This window comes from Antennarius striatus, chromosome 4 (assembly GCF_040054535.1).
Source record: "Antennarius striatus isolate MH-2024 chromosome 4, ASM4005453v1, whole genome shotgun sequence".
Lineage (NCBI taxonomy): Eukaryota > Metazoa > Chordata > Actinopteri > Lophiiformes > Antennariidae > Antennarius > Antennarius striatus.
The window spans coordinates 24,803,958-24,829,573 of record NC_090779.1 but is presented as its reverse complement, the minus strand read 5'-3'; the positions used below and the strand labels follow the sequence as shown (position 1 = coordinate 24,829,573).

Genomic DNA, 25,616 nt, shown 5'->3' with positions numbered 1-25,616 from the left:
CCTCCACACCTCCTTCTTTTCTCCTTTTACTCCATTTCTCTGTTACTCCCCCCCCCCCCTTCTCAAACAGCTTTCTCCAATAGTGATGACTCACGCCTCCTCCTGTTGCCCCCATGCGTCGCCATGGAGACACCCCCAGATGTAATAGAGTCCTCTGAGGGAGAATGGAAAGAAGGAGACGAGCGCCAACTCACCGGAAGCCAAAGGATGACATCATCGCTTGGACCAGAACCAGTTCTGAACTGGTTCTGTCCCAACTGGTTCTGTCCTGAACCAGTTCATGGTAAGAACCATGATGATGGTCATGTGACATCATAAATTAAATTAAAAAAAAGAAAATATATCTAGATTTTTAAAAATTGCATCATTATTGATTGATTGATTATTGATTGGTCCCCCGGTGAAAACGGGGGGTAGAAGGATTCTCTAACATCTGTTTCCCTCATCAGGTCGCTGCGACCCAGACTGAACGTCCTCCCATCCGGTGAGTCAGCGTTTACTTCATCACCAGAATGCAAATGAAGGAGTGGGAGGCAAAGAGAGGAAGACGAGGGCAACTATCTGCCCCGCTGACGAGAGAATTACCCTCATCTGATCTCCATCCAAACCTGACAAGAGAGGTAGGAGGGTGTCGAGGTGTCACCTCCGCTCCCACCATCCATCCTCCACTCCCCCCGCTAGGCCTCCTCCAAAAAGTTTGTCGTCATGGTAACGAGAAGGGGCAACAAGAATTAGATAAATCGTCCAAAGCAGAGGGTGAAAAAGAACGATGATGTCATCAAAAGGACAAACACACACAGAAAAAAAACCACTTTTACATTTGAATGTAGTTTATTGGATGATCGGAGGGCTGTTTCCCTTTTACAATAAATTCTCAGAAGTTCTAGTTTTACCAGTTAGATTTAAAGAGACAGATATTGAATATTGCACTGAAGGAAAAAAAACAAAAACTAAGATCAATACGATGCAAACAAAGAGAATAAACAGAACTACCAGTACAGCTTGTTAACAACGTGTTAATAGGGCAAACGATAAAAAGCACAGCCCGGTTTTATAATACCGCAGGTCATCTCCGTACCAGTTAGAGGACAACTAGCTTTTTTCAAATATACCTCTTTAAAATAGCGTTGTATTTTTTATTATTATTATTATTATTTCTATGTTAAACAATTACATTCAGGATTATAACTAAATAAATCACATGCAGAGATCAGATGGACGGATGATAATTTCATTTTAATGCGTCAAACTGAAAGATGCTCTTTTTTTTTTTTCTTCTTTCTCTGTCTTGTGTAGTTTTTTTTTTTTTCTTCCGGTTTTTGTTCAGACTGTCGCTAAAATCCTCCAAAATGAGCAGTTATCAGTTGTTTTTTTTGTTTTTTTTTAACGGTAAATCTGTCGCATTTTGTCGTCTTTTCCGGAGTGATATGTACAAATCTGTGTAGGTTTGGTTCGTTTCATTTGATGGTTTTTGAGTCTGCATGTGTTTCAAGTCATATTCAGGAAAAGGAAAAACTTGCAGCTGCAGTTAGTACTATTTCTGTGTTACTGTTATTGTTTATTATGGGATATCGGTCACTTTCTAACTCGCCAGAACCATAAGGGAAATGACGATTTGTCATAAATAAAAATCTGCTCTCCCCGCACGCCCCCAAAAATGTATTTCTGTTGTTCTTCGGTTGGTGAGTAGTGTTTTTTTTGTTTTTGTTTTTTTGATTTTATTCATTTTATATCCTTTGTTTTTTGTTCAGCAGCATTCACATGGTCGTACCAACTCTACATTCAGAAAAATAAATCTCCTGTATAGTGCATTCGTCACACAGTTCAGTCCTCACAGATTCACAGCTTTCTACTGACGCCTTTGGGAATCCCAAGGCCGCGTATTTGGAATCCTCCAACTTTGTAAAAACATTATTCAAACACAACGCGACACATCACACCATCCAGAAAACCTGATCCAGACATTAAAAAGCTTCTTTTTCCCCCCAGAAAGTATCACAGATGGGTTGATAAAAGCTCTACGAACGGGCATGAAATGCAATTCTGAAGCCTCGCTTCGCCTCCTTAAAAAGTTGACACTAAGCTGTGCTTACTTGTGCGTTCTCAGCTGTTGGAATAGTGTAAGAAGAAAAGATGTCTGCCTTTAAACGGTGCATAATGGACTCATAGAATGTGGTGGAGTTAAAGGGAGGCCAGGCAAAGAAACAAGCAGAGAGACTTAAGAAGTGGAGGTGGAAAAACAGGTCGGAATAATTTGAAATTGTTCGTCACACAATTTGGGAATGTGTGGAAAAAGTTGTTTGAGGCTCGACAAAAAGTTTTACTGATGAGCCACGTTGGCAGAAACATAAAATTCAAAGTAAAAACTTCTCAACAAATGTTGAACTAAGGCAGCCAGAATTAAAATTCATAAATCAAGCGTTCCATTGGGTAAATTTGATGCGAGCGTCTCTTGGATCAGGGAACATGCAGAAAAATCTCTCACACCGAACCCACAAGGAAACTCGTTCGTCACGTCGGCGCCAGAAACGAGATGCAGCATCGTGAAAACGCTTTGTTCTACTCACACACACACACACACACACACACACACACACACACACACACACACACACACACACACACACACACACACACACACACACACACACATCTACTGTATTAGAGACATTTCTATCATTTAACTGCATCCAGTACCATTACATTCATGTTCGTTCTGTAAATATTACTCTTGCATTAAGGGTAGGTCATTATTTTATATTACAGTGGAAAGTTTTTCTGATGCTACGCTAACTCCCTGTGCTTCTGCTGAAAACGAAAATCCAACCTTTCCCACTTCGATAAAACTAAATCCCTATTTGGTGCAAATTTTTTTTTTTGAAGACCTCACTTTTGGTTTAGGTTAGCGACAAATGTTTGAGAATGTGAATGCATGAGGTTATTTTTATGTATGTGTTCTGTTTCTGGTCTGTGCATGTGCCGACCGATTGGTCCTCAACGTGGTGCATTGGTTTCTTTAAATTACCCTGGTTCCTGCTTCCTGAAAACACCTCCTGTCTCCGTAAATCACAAACTAAAGGCACATGAAAGAAGCCTCCCGTACTCCACGTCATCTTATTCCCTGAAAAACAACCCGGATGATAAATATAAACATTCCAGTTCCCAGGCTAACGAGCTAATGTTGCTACATTGATCACGGCTTGTTTTGTGGCGTTAAAGTAGATGAACACGAGGGACGGACTGACGTTATAACAGAATTTGTTGCGTCATCATAAAATAAATCATTTATTTAACGTATCCGTAAACGTACACTGGAGGGCATACAAACCCAAAAAACCCCCAAAACACACATGATAGCGACTGAAAAGGGAACCGTTAAATCTGTTAGAGAGAATTCAGGTATGATTCGTTCCGTTGCCTGGTAACATTACTTGCGTCAAAAATTGCAGCGACCTACCTACGCTATACTGCATTCCACACGCGATAAGCCAGCTGAAGAAAGGGTTAAACCAAGCGGATCAGGAAAAGATTCGAAGCTAAACGTGAGCATCATGCAGCAGCGACGTCGTGAAAGCTGAACTTCAGGCACGGCCTAAAACCGAACCACGAACGACACAAAGGAGCTTTTTTCTTTTTTTTAAACGTAACATCAATTTATGTCATTATTGAGTTAATCCGAAAGCTGCGGAGCAGAAATGCTAAGTACGAGTTTTATCACGTTGTGCACGGATGGAGAAGAAAGCTTCAAGAAATTAAAAAGTTGCTACCGTTTTCAAAATAGCCTAAAATTATTGCGCACTGATTCACAGAGAAGACGTTTCGTTTGGAGCCTTTTGGGTAATTAAGGTACAACTTTCGAATTAAAATGTGATTTGAGCCAAAACTTAAACGAACTTTTGTTCACAGTTTTATTCCTTAATTTATGCATTTGTGGAAAAACTGGTGTCCGAATGATAATCAGAGTTTTGACTTTGATGGAAAACAAACATAGACGTGTTATTAGCATGTTAGCTGTGCCGCCACACCGAACACGTTTAGCCTTCAGCTAACAGAATCTAGCGTACTGATGGCTGCAGCAAATGCATTAAAGACCGGCAGGAAGTCGATGGTTCTATTCGCTCTATCTCCAGAAAGAACTGATGATGATGAAGGGGAGGGGAGGGGAAGGTGCAGCGGCACGGCGACGCTCAGAACTCAATCTTGCATGCAGGGAAAGACTCGTCCTGCATGACTACCGTGCTGCTGGAGGCAAGAACCATGATGTTCAGGTCCTGCTGTCGCTCGTGGGTCTGCTGGTACCAGTCCCGGGTCACCTCCGTGTCGTGGGTCGGGATCAAAGTGACCTGGTGGGGAAACGGGGAAGAGGACATCCGCCGTAAATGAAGAGTACTGGTCAAACAAATCGAAGAATAAAAGAAAGAGGAATTTATCTTCAATGAAAATGCATAAAATTACAGAATTTGCTACACTCTGACCGCCATTAGTAACTGTAATAACTGAAACCAAGCTTTATTTAAATTTCTGATTATCAAAATTGAGTCATGGGTGAAGACGGACCTGTAAATTGGACCCCCACTGAGCTTTTCCCTCCAGCAGGGCATCCAGAACTCCACGACAGGGCTCGCCACTTCCCGGGTCGTTCCCGCTCACCACGTAGTACGCAGCTCGCACTCTCTTGAAGAACTCCTGGTCCACGTTCTTGGCACTGCAGTGATTGGGCACGTAGGCCAGGTCAACATAGATGGGTGGTCCGGGGGGGACAGCGGTGGTTTTCTGGGCGCTGTTGCCTGGAGGAAAGATTTAAAATAGCATTAGTGGGTTATAATAGTGTCTATCTTGAAGGTACGCATTGTTTGGCCTTGCTGGCCAATTTATGATCAAATTTGATCATAAACACGTCATGTTGTATGAGAATATCCAAACGCACCTGAACTATTCTTGACACCGTTGACCAAACCTTTTCCCGGGTTCAGGATCTCGCTTCTGGACCCTTGGGTTTCGGACATCTTGATCAGCTTGGAGCTTCTGTCCGGGTCTTTCCTCTTAAGGGAGGCTGTTCGAGGTGAGGCGGAAGTCTGCTTCACTGGAGTAGAGGACCTCTTCCTGGTTTCCCCCTTACGAGCTGGGGAGGCTGACTTGGGTTTGCCCTTCCTGAGGCCCTTGGTGGTCTTGTGCTCCTTTTTAATCAGTTTATCTGTGCTGTCGTTGAGGAGAGTCTCCGGATCTACCATGCACACATCTGGGTGTGGAGGGTGGGGTAGAGGGTCCTTCATTGGGGTGGGAGGTGGATCGTGAACCTTCTGAGCTGATCTTGGGGATGGAGGATGGTGACCTCCTCCAGTTCCAGATGCAGATAATTTGTCCACCGGGAGATGTTCGGCATCTTCGTCCGAGTCCAGATTCCCTTCTGCGGTTATGGATGGGCACTCCTCGGTCTCCGGAGGGACGTCAGAGTCGGACTGCGAAGGTAGTGATTCGCTTACCGATGTTGGTGGTGTTTCTTCACCAGCTAGTGTCACACCCAAACCAGATGACATGGCACCAGGGAACTGGTGTGGCCCCTGACCCGTGTCCCCTTGGTAACTTGGACCATGGTGGCGCCTTTGCTTGTGCGACCTCCTTTTCACAGAGTGTTGCTCCTGATCATCCTCATCCCCTTCCTGGGAGCGGTCACTATGAGTGTCCTCCCCACCCTCGTCACCAGAGAGCTGATGGGGGCTCGGGTTGATGAATGATGGAGAAAGTTCTCCTTTGCGATGCTTATATTCGCAGGAAGAGTATCCCGTTTGGGAAGTGCTGAAAGAACTGGATCCAGTGTTAAAGTCAGAGGGACGATCAGCCTTTGAGGCCCCTTGGTCAGAAGCTTCTGTGTGATAAGTGTCTTTTGATAAGGATGCAGAGGTACCGTGGAGACTATACGTCCACTCCATTGCTTCCTCGTCACCATAACCTGGAGGAGGGGCACTGGGGCAGTCGTCAGGCCTCTGTAGGAGCTCCCAGTCAGATAAACTGCTCTTCCTCCTGACTACTAATCTCTCTGATTGCTTCCCCAACAAGCTTTTTTCCTCCAGAATTTCTGACTCTCCCTTCTTATCATCTCCTTTTTCACACATTTTTGAATCCAACTTCTTCTCATCTGCACAGCCTCTACATTCCTTTTCCTCCAACACCTTACCCTCCTCCATTTTCTCCTTGACTTCACTGTCTTTATCCGTCTTCATCATGCTGGTTTGTAATCTGACATCTACATCTTTTGCTTCTTTATCTGAAAGTCTTGCATCTTCCTTTGAAAGTACAATAGTTTCACCCATCACTTCCTCTTTGCCTTCAGGTTTCAGTAGATCCTCCCCAACTTTTTTGGACACATCTGTTGTGGCACATGTGGTTTTGTTAACTCCACTATCACTCGGTGGATTAACTGAGGCAGTCTGTTGAGTTGTTTCCATCACCGTGTCAGATTTAGGCACTACAGAACAGGGTATGGTGTCAGTCTTTGTCTCTATGAAGTGTGTTGCACTTATAGAAGATTCAACTTTGGTAGAAAGTGTCTCCTTTTGCTCAGCCACTTTGATTTTTTGACATTCAATACGACATGGTAGGGTATTGTCCTCCATTTCAGGTGCATCTTGTTCTTCATCTTCAGCTTGGGACAGCCTGTCAGAGCAATCAGCCCTTTGGAGGGGAGACACATCAAAACAAACCTCTGGTGGAGATGAACTCTCCGACACCTTCACAGGTTCGGCACTTTGTAGAGATGGTGCTGCAGAAGACGTAATCTCCATTTGTAACATATAAGCGCTTGTCTCTTCAGACTTTATAGAGCCATGTCTATCCTCAGTCTGACCAGTGGTGGTAGACAAAACAGGAGAAGATGTCTCGGTTTCACGAAATGGGCTGGCTGAAGGTTTTGTCGTCACCTCCATGTACTCATCTCTCTGAAAACCTTCAAAATAGGATCTACTGGAGTCTGTTGGCTGTTCTTTAGCTGGAGATGCTTCAGAGCTTGGTTGTGTTGCTGAAGTTGTAGTTTTGTCACCAAACTGTTGGCTCCCAGCAGCAGGAGTACAATCAGAGGAGGAATACGATGTGGTGGAGAAGGTCGAAGAAGAGTATGTTAAGGTGGTGTACGTGTAAGCCGATGAGGAAGTTTCCTCTTGTTTTGCAGGTGTCCTTCTGTCATCGACAGCCTTTTCTTGGTCGTCTCTTTGGCTGTAATACTTGTCATCACTTAGCTTGGATAGCTCAGCGGCATCATGGGTCTCCCTTTCCAATTCCACTTGACTCGTCTCGCTGCGATAACTATCAGATGATCTGCCCTGTCCTATATCAGCGTAGTCTCTTGGTGGAGAGGATGGACCTGATGTCATCTTTGATTCTGAATGGTCAGGTAGAAAAACGCCTGCTGCCATGCTGCTTGCGGATGTCATAAAGCTTGACATAGAGGAGACTTTGTCTCCCTTTTCTGACTTAATCACCCCAGAGGAGGTCAACCCCTCAGACGAAGACAACCCTCTCTGTGCAGTTGGGTCAGGAGAAAAATTCGACCCATCTGCATCATCGGATTTCTTTGTGTCAGGGAGTTTTGAAGAATCTGCAGTTGTTGAGCTTTTTTCCAGTTTGTGACCACTCGTGTCTGGTGATGGAGTTCTTTTACCAGAATCAGGAACTTTGTACACGATGGCATCGCCAGTTGCGGCATCTTCTTTCAATGATTTTGTGTCAGTAGATCTTTTATTCAGGTCTTCTTTGTCTGTCTCGGTGACTTCAGAAGAAGAGCTACGTCTGCAAATTTCTTTTTCAGACTGTTCTCTTGCACCTTTCTCCATATCTATGTCACTTAACTCCTCCTCTTCTTCCTCCTCCTCTTCCTCATCCTCCTCATCATCATCATCAAAATCTTCTCCCTCTACAAGTAGCCTTTTGTCTATTAGGCTTTCTTTCTTTTCAGGAAATTCTAACATGGATTTGGTGGTGGTAGCAGAGCTGCTGAGTAGACTATTGTCAGATGCCAAAACATTATCATCTATTTCAGGTCCTAAAAATGTCCCAGCAGATGTGGTCCTTGAAACACTTGAAGTTCCTTCTTTCTCTGAAGGTGATGCTTGTTGAGGTAAAATGTCCTTTTCGGCAGGTGAACGCCGACCAGATGGAGATCCCTCACTTTCACGATCAGAGGACTCCAGTTTATCTTTAAGCGGCTCAGGAGATTTATCTTTCTCTTTTTCTGTTGTTCCCTTATCTTTGAAATCTTCGAAAGCCGTGGGAGTAGCTGAAACTTGGCCGAGATCCGATTTACTCCAGGGCGGAGAGGGTGTTTGTCTTAATGATGAGCTGGCTGATTGAACTCCAGTAGGAGAAATCTCATCACTTTCTCCTTTCTTAAAAGCTGCTGTGGCACCTTTAATCCCCTCTTCCTTATCCTCTTTCTCTGATTTACCATGTTTGCTCTCCTTGGGACAGAACGAATATGTCTTCTGGGCCATCTTGTTATCTTGAATCTCTACAGATGGAAAGCTCCTGTCGACACGAGGCGCGTCCGGCCATTCTTCCCTCTCTCTCTCTTCCTCTTGGCCTTTCTCTCGGTGTTCGTATTTTGGCGAGGCACTTTGGCTATGGCGGCTGCTTTCGCTTTCCGTGAGGGACGCTGGGCTGTAATCGACTCTACTGAAGGACAGGGGCTCCTCTTTGTACTGATCGTCCAATAGGAACATGGCACCCCCATCATCTATCTGACTTGTCCTTCTATTATCATCGATACCGATATCAGAGGCGTGATGGAAACCAAGAGAAAGTCCGTTTTCTTCTCTGGAGTCCAAATCACCGTCCTTTGGAACAGGCTTTTCATACGGATCATATTTGGACGCACCAAAGGTTTGCTTTTCGTCTCCAAGGCCGCTTCCGACTGTTTCCTTCTTTGAGGTAACTGTATCCGCCTTTCCCGTGTCTGATTTAACAGTGTCTGTGTGGCCGGAGCCCTCAGAATCTTTTTCCAACATAAAATAAGAACAAGGCTGCGATGACCCTGGAGAAGCCACTTCTCTCTCCCCCTCCATCTCCCTCTCTGCTTCTTTTTCTGGTTTCTCGTGCTGCGTTGCCTTCTCTGTAGAAACATCTCCTGAGCTCATCTGAGACAGCACTGGTTTCTCTTGTGGTGTTTCGTCTACACTGGACTGACTTTCGGTGCTGGAAAGTGTACAACTCCTGGGTTGACTGTCAGTGCTAGAGACTGTTGACAAAATAGGCTTTCTCTCACTCGGGCTGGACATTGGTTCTACTTTCACGATGGCAACATCAGAAGCTGTTACTTGTTTTGTCTCCTCCATCAATGCTGTGGAATCCAAAGGAGGCTCCGACTCGACGATTGGCCCAGACGCGGTTCCTATTTTCGCAACATCTCTACCTGTCACAGGTGGAAGTTTAGATTCTTCTTTGCCAGACTCACTGACGTCTTCATCAATAGAGGGTTCTTGCATTGTCAGTGTTGGTATAACCACTGTCTGCTCTGATGTTGCTGGTTCAGTTATGGCTGCAGAGATTTGATGTTCTGATCTTCTTGGCTCAACTGATAAAGGTCTAGAGCCTGCACCTCCCATACAAATGTCCTCATCCTCCTCTTCTTCCCTGTCTTCATCCGAGGACTGAACCATAAATGCAGGTTTGTAATCCGGCTTCAGCGTCGTTGGGGTTTCTCCTCCCAGTCTCGGTTGCTTAATGGTTTTGTCCAGGTCTTTCTCTTGTAACTCCTCCCTCTCCCATTTCTCCTCTTTAGTATGGTCCGTATCAGAGGAGTCATACTTTTCTTTCTCATCTTCTGGTTTAATTTTTTCATCTTTGATTTCCTCAGTCCCATATGTGTATTCTTTTTCTTGTTCTTTCTCCATTTTCTGTTCTTTGCTCAGTTCGGCCACATGCGCGTCGTCTTTTTCTTTCTCCATCTTCTCATCTTGACCAGTAATGACCTGTCTTTCTTTGACTTCTTCTTTGGTCTCCTGGCTGGGAGACAAACAAACATCACCTTTCACTGGTTTCAGGTTCTCGGTTGTTGTTACAGAAGTGTCTTGTTGCATTGGGATTGATGTAGCACCGAAGGTTTGCTGAGCTCCTGGAAGCTGCCCAGAGACCTCCTCATGGAAAGGCTTATCCTCCTTTTTAGTTTTATTCTCCTCCAAGTTCTGAGACATGGGAATGTCTCTGTCTTCATCATCCTCCTTAGAGAGAGACCGATCTTTTGTCTCGTCTTTGACGCTAACTGTTGGCGCAAACATTCCCTTCTCTGTCTCCTGTTTGACAGATTCAGGTTCCCGGGATTCAACTTCGAATGTCTCTTTGTCTTTCATGTTTTTGGGTTGCTCAGACGTCAGTGAGTCTGGCAAAGAGTCCAATTCTTTCTCCTTTCTTGTGTCAACTTGTAGTCTTTCTTTGTCATTCACGTCCTCTAAAATGGATTTATGGTCCAAAATATCCCACATTTCTTCCTCCTTTTCTTCCTTTATATGTTTGGCAGACATGTCAGTTTTTTCAGACTCTTTGCTGTCCTTCGTAGCTTCGACAGAACCATGTACGTCACTTTTCTTTTGTTCCATACTAGATAAAGAAACAGGCGTGTCACTCTCTTCTTTCCCTTTGTCCAATTTGTCCTCCTTGACCTTAATTTCTTTTTCCTGAGTGTCATCTTTTGGGATTTCTTTCACCTCTTCCTTAATGACTTTTAAATCAGCCGTAATTTCTGTGTCCACAGGGGGTGTTGCACCGGTTGTGTTGTTGCTTTCCTCGGCTTTCATGGGTTTCATAATCTCTCCATCTTTTTCTTCCTTGATGGGTTCTTTAGAAACACCATGATCCTGAAGTGAGGTGATTCCTTCTTTGGATGACATTGCTGTGAAAATCTTCTCTTTGTCTACTGCTTTGTCTTTTTTTTCTTCAAACTCTGACTGGACAGCGCACCCGTCTTTACCGACTTCTTTCTCCTTTTCGTCTACAGTGGTGGGTTTAACGTCCAAAATGTCACCACTTGTTTTAACAGTTGAAATATATCCGCTCATCTTCGCATCCCCTTCCTCCATCTTGTCAAGTTTGACAGCTAATGTGACGTTTTTATCTTTATTGATCTCTTGCCATTCGTCCTTGTCCATTTGTGGTTTGATAACATCTTTGTGAGTCTCTTTTGTTTCAACCTTGATGAATGACGCAGGGAAATTGTCATCTTTACGTGCCAGCACATGCTCTTCCTCGTCTTCCTCCTTCTTTTCTGTATCTATTGGTTGAACAGCTGAGGAATCTTCTGGACTCTGCAGTCTATCTGTTCCCCCTGCTTTGATAGCAACAGCGTCGTCTTTGCTAGCGTCCTCTGTCTTGCCGTCTTCTGTAGACTGGAGGATAAAAGCGTCGTCTTTGCTCATCGTTCCATCTTTGCTCTGCTCTTCGTCTAGCTTTGCTTCAGACTTGTCATCTTTGCTGGTATCTTTTTCTTCTTTGTGCTCTGTGGTTGGCTTGGCAGCAACAATCTCATCTTTATTCACCGTCACTTCCTTTCCTTCCATTTTGGCGGGACTGACAGACGAGGAAGCCTCTTTACAAATCTCTTGGTCCTTTTCGTCTTGCTTTGACATGGTAGACGCCTCACCTTTAACAATAATTTCCTCTTTGGTGATTTTAGCAACAACATTTTCAGGCATGTCTTTCTCGCTGCTTGTAGAAACATCCCCCTCCTTCTTCTCTTCTTCTTCTTTATCTTTGACAAGAGGTATCTCTATTTCCTTTTTCTGACCTTTACCTGGCTCAGTCACAGGTACATTGTCCTCTTTGGTCTCTGTCTCGTCTTTAATTTGCTTGGTATCTGTGACACGGACATCGTCAATCTCTTTCTCTTCAGTTTTTATAGCACTAATGCCAAACATGTCAGTCTTCTCTGTCACTTCCTTCTCCTCCTCTTTCCAAACCCTGCCATCCGACACTCCATCCTTTTTTACCATTACCTCAGTAATGTCACCTTTAGTTTGGAGGTCTATATCTTTCTGCTCCTCTTTGATTTGTTTGTCTTCCGAAGCAACAATTTCTGTCTTTGTTTCTTTGGTAATGACTTCAAGAGTGTAGTCAGGCCCTTTCTGTCCATCTTTATCCACTCTATCAGCAGAGACAGTGTCCTCTGCAATTTGCTCAGCTTTGATGGGTTTAATAGCCGATGTAAAATCCTTCACCACCTCTTTGTCTGCTATCTCATCCTTGAAGGACTTAATGGCAGGAACGTCTTCCTGGATGACAAATTTCTGTTTCTGTTCATCCTTGATTTGTATGACACTAGAGGTGTCACCTTTGTCTTTCTCTTGTTCTACATTGACAGCTTTAAATGCATATCTACCATCTTGATGGTCATCGTCATCTTTCTTGTCATCATTGTCATCTGGGAAATGACTCTCCCTCTGTGGAAGCCTTCCTGGAGCGGGTACTTTGGGTTCTTCCTCTTCAAGCCTTTCGTCGGCACCGTCGTCACTTTGTTCAGAGGACATGAGGGTATCTCGTCCAGACTCTGGTGGTTGATCTTTTGTTGAAGCAGGGATTGTTTCTGCCTTTTTGACTTCATCTTTCTCTTTTTCTGCTTCCTTTGCTGAATCTTCTGAGTCTACCTTTCTCTCTTCTGTCTTTTTAGTCTTGTCTTCAAGTAATTCCTCTGGCCTTTGCAGCTCTAAATCACAAAATGCCTTTGTCCTGTCGTCCACTGGTGACTGACAGATTGGGGAGTGAACTGCACTTGGTGGTCCAGACTGCGGTGGGGAGGCCATTTTCACAGTGATGTCATCTGGACTGAAGCAGCGTTCTTCACTCTCTGAAGTTATGGAGTCTGATCCAAAAGGTCTAGTAGGCACAACCGATGAGCTTTCTTTAGGCGCAACTACATCTAGATTTTCCTCTTCAACCGGTAAGTGAACTGGTTTGGTGTCTTCTACAGTCTGTGGAGCTGGAGATGCAAAGCCAGGAGGCTTTTCTACGACTTCATCTTTACTCTGTAGTAACCGAGAAGACGCATAGCTCTCCTGGAGTTTTTCAAGGGAAATGTCAACATTAGGGGTTTGGTCTTCCTCTTCTTCTTCCTCCTCTTCTTCTTCTCCCTCCTCCTCATCAGAAGCACCTATCTTCACTTCTGCCACAGGAAGCTTCAAGTCGTCAGTCGGAGACTTAGATTGTTTGTCTTCCTCTAAAGAAGGAGGTGAAAGAGACCCGGCAGAGAGTGGCTGCTCCTTGGCTCGGGAACCGTCGGGTGAGGTTGATATGGCAACCTGAGTTTTGGGCGGTTCCTCAACTGGAGGTGCAACGGATGCGACTGATTGGTCTTCGGTGACCGACGTAGGGAAAGAGGACACTTTGTCGTACTCTGTGATGGATGTCGCAGAGGAAACATGCTCCTCTTCTGCCAGAGGAGCAGTGACGATGTTGGTGAAGACCGATACTTGCTCCTGCACACCTGGAACGAACCCTTTCTCGGTGATGGCAGCAGCTTGCATTTCCCTCATCCCATGAATGTTAACAAACGATCCAGTTTGATCTGGAACAGAGATGTCGTAAGAGCCAACATCGTACTGAAGGTGCGGTATCCTGTCCTCGGCCTCCTCGTGGATCTCCTCGTCGGAGATAGTCTGTTCCGTCTCCGAGTAGCCGGGGATGGTTTCGTCTTGGATGTAAGACATAGGTCCGGCTGCCGTGGCTCCTTGAGCTGCCGAGGTTATAGGAGCTGTGGTCCCTCCAACATGCGACAGGTAGCCTTCCTCCTCATCCTCTTCCTCCTTCTCTAGTTTGACTGAAGTTGGAATGTCAGGTGTTTTGATTTCAGGGACCATTTTTTCTTCTTCTGCCTCTTCGGATTTGAATTTGATCTCTTCATCTGCTATTGCATCTAAATCTTCTACTTCTTCCAGTTCTGCTTTCTCCACTGCTGCCTCCTCATCCTCCTCTTCCTCCACCTCCTCCTTTTTTTGAGCCGTTTGTAGTTCAGTTCGTGCTGCAAGTACAGCTGGCCGAGTTTCTGATTTCTCCATTTCTTCTATTTCGTGTTTGGTGTCGATACCGTCGTCTTTTGACTCCTTCCATTTTGATTCATCTTCCTCTTCACCTATTCCCATATCTTCTTCTTCCTCCTTCTCTTCTGCTTTCTTTACTGCAGTCTGAGCTTCTTCTTCCTCATCTTCTTCGTCCTCATCTTGACTTGCTGCACCCTCATCTTCAAATTTCTGAGACTGTTCCGTTTCTCCCTGCTGTGTCGACTCCTTGTCTTTGTCTTTGACTTCTGCTCCTGAGACCTCCTGGAAGGGAGATTTTGTACCAGGACTTTCAAAAATAGCTCCTTGTGCCTCCTTCTGTTCTTGGATAAAGCTTTGTGCTGTCGGCTCCAATGAAATCTTGTTGCTGTCTGGTGGTTCTGCTGATATGAGCAGAAGTTCAGCTTTTTTCAGTTCTTCAAAGTCTTTGGTGAGGTCTTCAGGAGTGGAGAGGACAGAGGCTCCGTTCTCAACCGGTTCTAGTTTCGTCTCGTCTTTCTTTGCTTCAGCAGATTCAGCCTTTGCTGCTTTTTTCCCAGTCTTGGCTTTGCTCGACACTTTGGCTTTGTGTAACGTCTTCCTGACTTCAGGTGTAAGTGGCTTCAGGTCAGGCTTTGTAATTTTCCTAAGCTCGGGTTTGGACGCATCCTTCTTTTTGTCCTCTTTCGACTTCACATCCTTCTTCTCATCTTTTTTAGCTGCGTCATCTTTCTTTACTCTCCTGATCTCTTTCTTTTCTTTGTCCTTCTTTTCATCCATTTTGGACACTCTTTCTTTGGGGTGCTTTTTTAAGGATTTCTCTTTCATGAGCTTCTTCTTTTCTGGCACATCAGTTTTAGATTTTGCAGTTTTTACCTTTTTCTCCTCTTTTTTCTCCAATATATTTTCCTTTGCAGAGTCACTTTTTGCCTCTGTTACAACCGACGCGTCGTCTTGTGCTTCGGTTTCTTTCTTTGAGGGCTTGGCCGTGGTCTTTGGGGACGACTTGAGACTCTCTTTGCTGTCCGTTCTTTGTTTTAACTTGGTTTGTTTCAGAACGGAGGGAGGTGCTCCTGATGCGATGTCCTTTTGCGTGGCTATAGGATACCTCAGGAAATCAAGGTGTTTGAGCTTTTCTAGGCCCTCCAGAATCTTATTCTGTGGTGCATTACCAGGAAACAGAACTCTAACAATCTTTTCTGCAGGGTTGGCAGGAAGCCACACGACTAAGGCAGTGACTGATGTCAGGTAGGGCACGGAGATTTCGCCTTCTTTCCCATTGGGCAGCACGATTCCGGTCTTGGCCTTGCTGTTGCCAGCCCACTTCTGCATTAAAAATTGCATCTCTTTACTGTCTTTGACGGGATTTAAAACGTACATGTCTAGCCTGCCCACTCCCAACTTGTGGAACAGGGTAATGGGTTCGATGGTGTTGCTGACCACTCGACAAAGAGGCTCCGGTTTGATTCCTAGTTTGTTCAGGTACTGCAATGTCAGTGAGGCTTCCTCGATGCTGCGCTTCACTTTGAGATTAGATTCCGCCATGCGAAGCTTCTCCGGCACGTTAAAGAAAACCACGCCGAGCTCTGGAGAGATCAAGTTCTTCATCCAGTCGCTGTAGTTCGTGGAGCCTTGGGATTGCTCTTCTTCCTGCTCTGCTAGCTTCCTCTGAAGCAGCCCGTTGATACCCGGGAGATTGTCTGCGCCGATATGCGTGAGCAGGATGGAGTCGATGCGGTCCAGGTGACGGACGAGCTTCCAGAAGCAGGACTTCCTTTCAGAACCTCCATCCACTAGGATGTTAAATCCGTTCACAGCAAAGAGAGCCGAGTCTCCTCGTCCACCGGGGAAGATGTAGCAACATGGCTTCGACAGCTTCAGGAAGCCTCCGGAGGTGGGGGGCTCCAGGAGGTCAAACGGGGAAGGGACGTCCACCGTCTCTGAGATGTACTCTGTGAACTCAGTGATGCCCTCCATCTTTGGGAGAACGGGCTCTGGATTTAGTTTGTATTCCAGGAAGTCCAGCTGCTGCCCCACGGAGCTCCAGCCTGCCTCCCCGCGGCAGGACACGGTGAGTGTAGCCTGCTGCTTGGGGGTCGCCGCGCCCAGTGATTCGCTGACCTGCAGGAGGGACGCGCCCACATTTAATTCATTCATACACACATTGGAATACTATCAAGTGACACTATCTTCATCTCACCCCAGGATCAGCAAAGATGCATGAAAAGGTCTGGTGGGTGAAAACCCCAGTTTGAAGGAGGAGGCCGCCGTGATCGGATGTCTGGCCGCTCAAGACCAGCAGCTTGTGTCCCGCCGGGTCGGTGATGAGGGACCGGATCTAGGAAAAGAACGCCGGAGACAGACGACAGAGGAGAGAAGGTGAGATCAACCTTAAGTCTGTCAAGGCTAAAGATCTGACGACAAAAAAATACACAAAAACGTCTTTTTATTCGCATTTATTCTTGACAATGTGGATTTTATGGGTGTGAAAGTTCAGGATTTCCTCTGCACTGACTAAAACACTGCATGTTTGGAGGTTCAGAATTTACAATAATAATAATAATAATAATTAGCATTAGAAAAAAGTCATAGCATTCTGTAGTATTTTTATGTGGGTTGTATAAATGTAAAATTGCTTCAGCTCAAGGATTTTTTCCCAGATACAGTAATCCGTCGTTACTCGCGGTTAATGCGTTCCAGGACCATGCGCAAAAAACAAAATTTCACAATACAGCGACAAAACTACTTTTTTACATAATTTACTGTCATTTAAACGTTTATGAACCCTCCCATTACTGATATTAAACCACCTTCTATCTGTATTACCTTTTCCCACACTCTGATAGACTATTTAAAGTGTTTCTTTAATACAGATGCAGTCAACCAATAGCATGCGCGTACGGTATCACGTGACTACCTACTGAAAATCCCCGATGTAGTGAAGCCGTGCGTCTTGAAGCGCGAATATGCGAGAGATTACTATACATTTCCAAGTAAAGTAAATAAAAAAACAGGGATTAAAACCTCTCTAAATTGATAGAACTCATAAAAATTAAGTCTCAAGACTACCTCTTTAATTCTAGCCTGACCTGTCCAGCAGCCCTACCTCTGATAGGACTGTGTCTTCTGAAGGGTTGACCAGCACCACGGTCTCTAGGACGTCACTCCTGTGGTGGAGCGTTCTTTGTCCTGAGGAGAAGAATGAAAACACTTCATGAATTAATCACCTCAGCCTGAAATCCAACTAGACGTGAACAAACAGGCGACGCTTCAGGTCAGCCGCTGAGCCGTCTGGCTCTAAGACGTCCTGCTGGACGGCTTCCAGACCTCCTCCAGTCAGTCAGGGGCATTCACGCTGCTGCCTTCTGCCCTGTATGTGGGGCAGTCGCTATAAAGAGAGAGGCAACCCACTTCTGCACCAACACCACCAAAGTGGGAAATAGAAATGGGTCGCTAATGTCGGTTGGGCGACTTTTGGAAGGATATTTACAACTGAGAGCAGATGTTAACATCATTTCTCTGCATTTTCTTTACTGGGCCTCTGGCAAGGAGTCTGAATTCTATTCTGGTTGAGGATAACTAATAAAGTTTTTCACATTGCAGATAAAGAAGCTGAGACATTATGAAAAACGTCTCAGGCGAGGCAACGCCGCCATTCTTTCATCGAAAAGGCGCCGAGCGCTGAAGTGATGAGTCTAGAGTGACGAGGAGGAGTCCAGGATGGAGCTGTGATGTTCGACGTTAATCAACACACACTCACGTACAGATGCTGTTAACGTTGATTCATCTATTTTATATTCAAATACGTTTTCCTGTGACTTCCATACCAGGAGATATCAAGAGATGATTTCAGCTCTTAGAGATCGTGGACCTGCTTTCATTGGACGGTTCCGTTCTCTCTTTATGGAAGTAGATCTGGTGTTTGGTTAGCGCTATGATCCGCCTGAGGATGACGATGACGATGAGGGTGAGGATGACGATGCTGACTGGTACAACGAGACACGACCACAACAAAGAGTCTGACTGATGATGCAGGGAGGACCGTCGCCGTCGCCGGGGGGCGACCAACACACAGCTGACAGACGGGGATCTGAGCTGCTCACATCCCGGCCTTGAAGGTCACGCAGGTGTTGAACATTTGGTTGAATTTGTGTTGAGTGGATGTTGGAAAAACTCAAACAAAATCATATTTTTAAAAAAAGTACATATCCTGATTGTGTTCCCACTAATTTATGCAGCGAAGAGGCGTCGATGTAAAAGCATCTTTTAAACGAGCCGCCGTGTCGCCGCCACGCGCCGCCGGGTTTCTTCCTCCTCAGACTGAAGGAAGCTTCCTCACGAGGAAGACGGATGGATTTTCCACGACTTGGTGGGAGTGGATTTATCTCTGCAGTGCGTCAGACACGCCTTGATTAAACGCTTCTCCGCCTCCTTCAGAGTCCAGAGAACGCCGTTTTAATGTTGCACTCAACTACAGGTAAGTCGAAAAACGACGTAAGTTGAATTAACAGTTCTGTACTGAACTTTATTTATGAATGTATTTTAATAATATTTGGTTAATATGAATCTATATGAAGATGATACAAAATTAAATTATATTTTGTGGGTCATGGGGGTTGCTACGAGCTAATAGTATGATATTATATGTTTTATTCTGATTTATTGTACAGTAACATGATATTATGTGTTTTTAATGGTTTACTAGGAAAATGGAACGCAGGTTATTTCCATTGCTTCTATTTTTTTTTCCGGCTCAGGATTTTGCCGCTCTCACGGCTTCCCATTGGTCGATTCCATTTTAGCAAGCTCGCCAGCTATCGTGAACAAGGTGTGCGTCGTTAGCATATCATTAGCATAACATTGCCACACATTGGTGAACGACAGTGAACAAAAAAACACGGCGACTGATTGAAGACGTCATTCTTAAAATATTCCTGTTTCAACAACTTTGAAAAGTTCCCGTGTCAGAGTTCAGGATTGAATGAGGGAACTTTTTAACAACAGTTCTGAAGTGAAGTGACTCTAAGTGACGATCATTTCATGTCGGATCAATTTCGTCCCAAAGGGGACGGCTCTGATTTGAACCATCCATCTTCTCCATCCATCACCAAACCAACCACGGAGGCAGCGCCGCACTGAAGCATCTTGGGAAGTGAACCCAACATTCCCTCTCAGGCCACGCCGCTCAGACCTCAGCATGTCTGCTCATGTCGGATCCTCCTCCGCTGGCCTGCTTGTTAAATATACCCACGTCTGAATTCCCCGATCGGGAACGCTCCAGATTGCATGTTCCACATTTACGAGGCGTTCAGGGGACGAGGAGAAGAGCGGGACAAACGCCTTCCCTGTTACTGCAGAATGAAATCAGCACCGAGGAGAGGAAAGCTCCTCCACTAATCACAAAACAAACGTCCGGTGTCGCTGAAGAGGAGCAAAGGTCAACACCTCAGTTTAGGTGATGAGGAAATCAGACATAAAGCCGGATTAATTACAACGGCCTCATTTCCTGGCAGCGAATGCGTCGCTATGCAGAATGAAGACCTAATTTTTTTTATTTTTTTTACTTGCATCTGGGAGAGAGCTGTAATATTCTTAAACTTTACATCAATACATTTATTGAACACTGACATGAAGTAATTAATAGCTGCAGCAGAAAATAACCGACCGCTGCTCCGTTGCGGAAAGTGAATCCAGAAAAATGAAGCGTCGAGTTAATGGAGCCGGACCGGAGGCCCTGAAGGCATCGGATCGATGGCGGCTGATTGACGCCGACGTGAAAAAGTTATTATCTGTTCTGTCTCCACCCACAAAAGCACAAAGTCAGGAACGGGTTATTCCAGCGGTTTGATTGGTCTGTGAATGGAATGTGAGATTAAACTGGTTTATATTTAATTCCTGATCTCATCCAACCGTTGTCATGTGAACAACCCTCACCTGGAGATTATTTCTCTTCTCCTTCTTAAATGATTGAATCCACCCTCAGTTTCCCTGCAGGACACAAACACGCTCCTTAAATCAACTTTAAAAAGTTTTAATCCGTATTAAAAATCAAAAGTCAAAGGATGAATTTCTATGAAACGAAGATCAAGAAGATTAACAAATCTTTGCTGCTTCTTAAACATGATCCTGAAATTACATGATCTATTTAAAAAAGGCATGATCTTATCATATTGCCAGCTCCTCATCAATGTAAGTGGCGTCACCATGGAAACAATGAGGCATTCACAAACACGTGATCACGTGACGTCGTTCTTCTGCCACTTGAAGGTTCTTTATTAGCAAACCCATTAATACATGTGATAGAAACAAATACTGAATTTTTATTTTGAGGAGGTCTTTAAACAACAAAATAATTATCTTAAATAATAGTAAAAAACTAAAATAAATGTGCATGATGGAAATTCAAAAGTTCAAATATCAAACTTAATAACTACAAGAACCCCACAACTGGTGGGATTATACGTCTCCTATACCCTCAAATTAAGTACAAATGGAATTTTAAATTATTGATTATTCCATCACATTTTATCGAATTTAATTATTAATCAAATTCAATTCACACAGACTAGGGAGCGCTCATAAATATTTTAAACCACTTTAAAAAAAAAAAATCTAAATCCATTCAGAACTTCTTGAACAAATCCTATTGATTTGAAATTTTTTTTTGTTTGTTTGTGGCTTGCAACGTGATATTTAACACAATATTAACAAATAGAAGGAAATATCGCATGAAATGTCCAATAATGGTAAATGTGATCTGATCAGTAAACACTTCAGACCACATTGACCATTTACTGTTTGTGGACAATTAGTTTTTACTTTTAACTTTAAGCTCTTGTATATTTTTATTAATACAGAGTTGTTAAATTCATTTAAAGTTCATTAAAAGGTAAAAGTTTCTTTATTTGGCTGGATTTGGATAAAATAAAATCATGTCAACCCTATTTTTAGTTAGAATTACTTTTTTATGCCTCCTCCTTCAGTATAATAGCGACAGATCGGGGCGTTCACTGCCGCTCTGGTAATAACAGCACTGCATCGTCTGCATAAAGAACAATCTGATGGGGCTGTTGGACAGGGCGGAGGGCTAAATTTGACATTTTGTGTGTGTAGCGGCTTTAAAACGTAGCATTCAGCAGCTAACTCAGAGAGGAGGACATTTCTACAGTAGCCCAGAAAGGACAAACCCAACAACCTCTCAGAGATGCCTGACCTGCAGGGGCGTCTCATTCATCGTGCTGACAGAAAGAGGATGGGTCATGGCTGTCGGGCCACAAACACGATGGTTGTGTGACCTTCAGCTGCACAATGACAAATATCCCATCCCCCCCCAGGAGGGAAAGGGAGAGGAGACGCGTTCCCTTCAGGACAACTTGAAGGAGATCTCAGGCTTAAGAGCTCAGGAATGTGAAGTCATGGGGTGTTAAATCGAACCGATTTGGGGGTTTTTTCTGCCTGAGAGGCGTCGACCCGCTGGGATTTACTCTGAGCTGAAGGTGGCTTTAAATCTGCCAGCGTTCAGGTTTGGGTTACCGCTCCATTGCCTGGCAATAGCTTCCAGAAGCAGCTTTGGCCTGACGATCCGGTCTATGGTCTATCACGTCCAGAAGCTCCTCTGACTAACTAGCTCCTCTTTAATCACCTCCCTTCTCATTTAAATCTCGTGGCTATTTTATGGAAATCCTTTTTGTCTGTTCCCCTAACAGTTAGCCTGTCGCGTCTTCTTTAGAGACGACCCTCCCAACGGAGACTGTTCATGGACTAACTGATGGAGCCCATCGTGGTCACCATCAGTTAATGCACCTGTCTATGGCTAATCCGTCTGCCTCCTACAGTACGGTCTCTAACAGTCTCTCATTATTTCTTTTCTTCTCGCCGTCTCCCTCCAAACGCTGCAGAATATATTTCCAACCCTTCCTGCTTCTACTCTGTGAGCCTCGGGGTGCAGAAAGGGAAAAAACGTCAATCGATTCTGAACCGGATTCTGATCCATTCAGACAGACAGAACCCTTCAGAACCGCGAGATGGGAGTCAGATGATAGCGAATCGCCCCCGCAATGGAAAAAAAAAATGAAGAAAGAAAGGCTGAGAGCTGATTGGACGAAACGAAGCAGAGAAAGGTGACAAGAGACTGACTTTCCTTTGCATAAATACACACAAACAGGCTTCACGTATCTGGACAAAGCGATTATTGGCGCTAGTAGCAGTTAGCAACTCGCTGCTAATGGCTCGTGTGTCGCCACAGGATAACTTCCAGGAGTGAGAAAGGAAAGAAATTAACACTTCTAAGTATTATATTTCTGCCTGAGTCACATCACACAGAATTTAATTTCTTGTTCCTCTCCATGGCAACTACGGTGACGAATCTCGGACACGTCAGCAATTTAAATCTCCGATAAAAGTAAAAGTGTTGGGAGAGCAAAGAATTTGTAAGCTCCAGTCAGAATTTTAGGAGATAATATGGAACAGATTTTGAATTTTTGTTTTACTTCCTGAATAACAAACAGGAAAATGAAGCCAAAAGAAAAACATGTTGGCAAAAAAAAAGGGTATTTTAGATCTCCGGTGCGACTCCGATTTATCGATTATAATAGCTTTCGAACTGTTTGCCAGCACCTGATGGACGAGCCAGTGAGGCTATTTTTAGACGCCGACTAGATGAGTTTTCAGGCAGGTTTTCTCGAGGCAATAAGCCAGCAGACTGATGATGCCAGCTCCCTGCATCACCTCCATTCAACACGCGGCTAGTGTTTCTGAACGGCGTTTTAGTCGATGCTCTTATCTGAAGCGAGCAGGTAGGAGCTCAAACAAGAAAACATCAAGACCTTGACTCAGCTAGAAGTCGCTAACAGCTCGACGCTCCTGGGGGAAGGAGATGATGGCGACTGGAAGGCTGGTTCTTTGAGACAAAAAAAACAACAAAAAAAAGGAGGTAAAACGGGAAAAGAAAGCGCTCGTGGAAGCAGGAGCAGTAAAGTCAGAGCAGCCAATCACCTTCCAGGGGAAAACTGAAACCTGTAGCAACGATTCTGGATCGCTCAAAGTCCGACGGGTGCGAAGAGAATCTGGTTCAAGCCGATTTGAGGCGCCGCTCTGCGATTGCTTTGACACAATCAAGCTGGTGGCTGATGGGAAATCCATTTAATGGCCCCATTCCAACGTTTATCCAGCGACGTAAGACGGCTAATACTTTAATACGGCGGCCTAATGAAGCATGTCGGTGTAGCGGCGGCAGCACACCGGGGGCCATCAGGGGGTCCTGGTGGGCCTCATGAAGGAGGTTAAAGCAGTTAGAGACATTAGAGGTGAGCTGATTTTTTTATCAATGAGCTTCATCGACGCGAGGCACCGCCCCCGTCACGTGAACCAGACGCGGCGCTAAGCGGCTAATCTGAGAAGGAGTGGCGTTCATGGTCTCCAGGAGAATCCCAAATCCCTGCAGCTTAAGGGGACTAGAACCTTTCTGTAGGCGCTGAGGGACTGAAACAGTCCTCTGCTTGGGGGGCCTGTAGAAACTGATCAATCAATCAATAGAAGAACAAGCTTGTCAGATTCCGTTGGTCCCGGAATAGACTTCCTGTTCAGGGGCGACAAACGAGGAGGAGGTGGTTTTGTAGAGGTTGATAAAACATACAGGCGCTCTGGTTTGTTTTCCTCCTTTGTTCTAAACCCAGAAGCATTCATCAATATTGACTTTCTGTTTTTGCGATCAATAATAAAAGACGTTTGACTGTCAAACGCGATAAAAAACTCATCCGATTGGTCGTCGACCGACGCCCACGGCTCGTCCCCCGGCTCCGGCAGAAACCATCTATCGATGTGGATCCGGTGTGGGATGTGAGGACTAAACGGTGACTCAGCACTCTTGACTCATAGCTAAGCTGAATTTAAGTTATTGCTGAGTCGCCTTTAGCGGCGCCGCTGGATCTGATGGCGCCGTTTGTTCTGGCTGCTTGACGACAGGAACTAATAAATGTCAAACGGCGACTGAACAACGCTAGTGAGCCGGTAGCAGCTGGACGATCAGACATTAAGGAAATGTTTGCCGTGTTTTTGGCAACGGATGCTTAAGATTCCCAGCATGCAACGGGGCTCTCCTCTGAGAGGAATCAAAAACCACTGAGATAAGACGGGCTGAATGACGTGACGTCGAAACGACCTGCTGACGCCGGCGCCACCTTCCACGTCGTCGATTGGTTTACGTGATCATTGGCTAACGTTAGCTGGAGGGGGCGTGGCCTTGTTGATGAATTCAGTCATGATGACATCATCAGAGGGTTTCATTCCCCAACAGAACCAAAACAGATTGGAGCCGGAACAGCTCGTGAATTACAAATAGCTAAATATTAATTTAATTTAAATCTATTAAACTAAGAAAAATTAAGGAAAAGTCTTCAAATAAAAATTATTTCTTAGAGAAATTTTCCCGGTTGGGGATAAATAAAACAAATATCTGATTGGAAAATGCTGCATCACCCTGTGTTTAATATTGATGATAATGAAATGACCCGATTCTGAAAGTTGACACTTTAATTTTCCCTCCAATTAAAATTAGGATTAGAATCCAGCAGATTAATTACACAGACGCCTGATCGGTTTAGAACACAATAACCATACACACACACACACACACACACACACACACACACAGTTTCTATTTCTGCTGAGTCACTGGAAGCATCCGGCCCCTGAGGGCCCTTCAGAGAAGATTCGGCGATGATGATGATGATGAAGATGAACTCAATGACACAGACGGAGGAGGCTCCACTGCAACGACAGCTCTGAATGAATCAGCACAACACACACACACACACACACACACACACACTGGACACAAAACACAACCTAGAGATGACTTCATCCCTTCGCGCTGCCCGTGTGCCAAATGGAAACCATAGCAATGAATGTTTTTTTCCCCCCTCGTGTGTGTGTGTGTGTGTGTGTGTGTGTGTGTGTGTGTGTGTGTGTGTGTGTGTGTGTGTGTGTGTGTGTGTGTGTCTGCACCACCCACATCTCTAATGTTTATCCATATGACTTACAGTGACTCGGCAGAAAGAGGATAATTTTAGGGGCTCATCCAGAACGTCTCCATCATCATCATCATCATCATCATCATCATCATCATCATCCTCATCCTCAAACCTCCTTCAGAAAGTTTCTCATAACTGCTCCATTAAATGCGTGAACAGATGATCAATCAAGTGATTGATCCGTTCTTCCCTGCGCAGTAAACACCAGCTGCTCTGCCGCCGCGTTAATCCCGTTAGTTTGGACTTCCCCAAATAATCCGACGCACCTCCTTCATGTCAACGTAGAATCTAAAAGACTGATGGTTTAACGACTTCCGGCCGTCTCGTGCCCTATTTCCCTCCCCAGACATTTTTTTTTTTTTTTTTTTTTACGCGCCATCAAAATGAAGTACCCGTTCCGTTCGGAATGGAAGCCGCATTACGCAACGGAAAACCTGGCGACGGGAATGGTGAACGCAGCGCAGTGGAGACAGACGTGCGCGCAAAAACACGCGACAACCCGCAGCAGCCGCACCATCCCGCGGGACACATCCACTCCACGCAAAAAAAAAAAAAGAAAAAAAAAGGGAAGAAATGA

General features: G+C 44.8%; 1 protein-coding gene and 1 long non-coding RNA gene across 2 annotated transcripts; one reads left to right on the top strand and one right to left on the bottom strand.

Moving 5' to 3' along the window:
• Positions 1–4,180: 4,180 nt before the first annotated feature.
• map1ab (microtubule-associated protein 1Ab) lies at positions 4,181–17,190 on the bottom strand. The gene is made up of 5 exons (XM_068312203.1): positions 17,116–17,190; positions 16,210–16,347; positions 4,928–16,130; positions 4,558–4,787; positions 4,181–4,343 (listed from the first exon to the last, which is right to left on the bottom strand). The coding sequence occupies exons 3-5, from the start codon at positions 15,984–15,986 to the stop codon at positions 4,188–4,190; spliced, it is 11,445 nt and encodes a 3,814-aa protein (XP_068168304.1). The 5' UTR covers positions 15,987–16,130; positions 16,210–16,347; positions 17,116–17,190; the 3' UTR covers positions 4,181–4,187.
• LOC137593480 (uncharacterized) lies at positions 15,960–22,226 on the top strand. Its single transcript, XR_011035122.1, has 5 exons — positions 15,960–16,080; positions 16,215–16,388; positions 17,923–18,136; positions 18,248–18,486; positions 21,908–22,226. It is a non-coding gene; the product is annotated as an uncharacterized lncRNA (long non-coding RNA).
• The last annotated feature ends 3,390 nt before the right edge of the window (positions 22,227–25,616 follow it).

Coding starts and splice junctions, on each gene's coding strand:
- map1ab (XM_068312203.1), bottom strand. CDS start 15,986: ATGGAGGGCATCACTGAGTTCACAGAGTACATCTCAGAGACGGTGGAC. Junction 4,788..4,927: donor CGGTGTCAAGAATAGTTCAG/GTGCGTTTGGAT, acceptor TCTTTCCTCCAG/GCAACAGCGCCCAGAAAACC. Junction 4,344..4,557: donor AGTGGGGGTCCAATTTACAG/GTCCGTCTTCAC, acceptor TTTCCCCACCAG/GTCACTTTGATCCCGACCCA.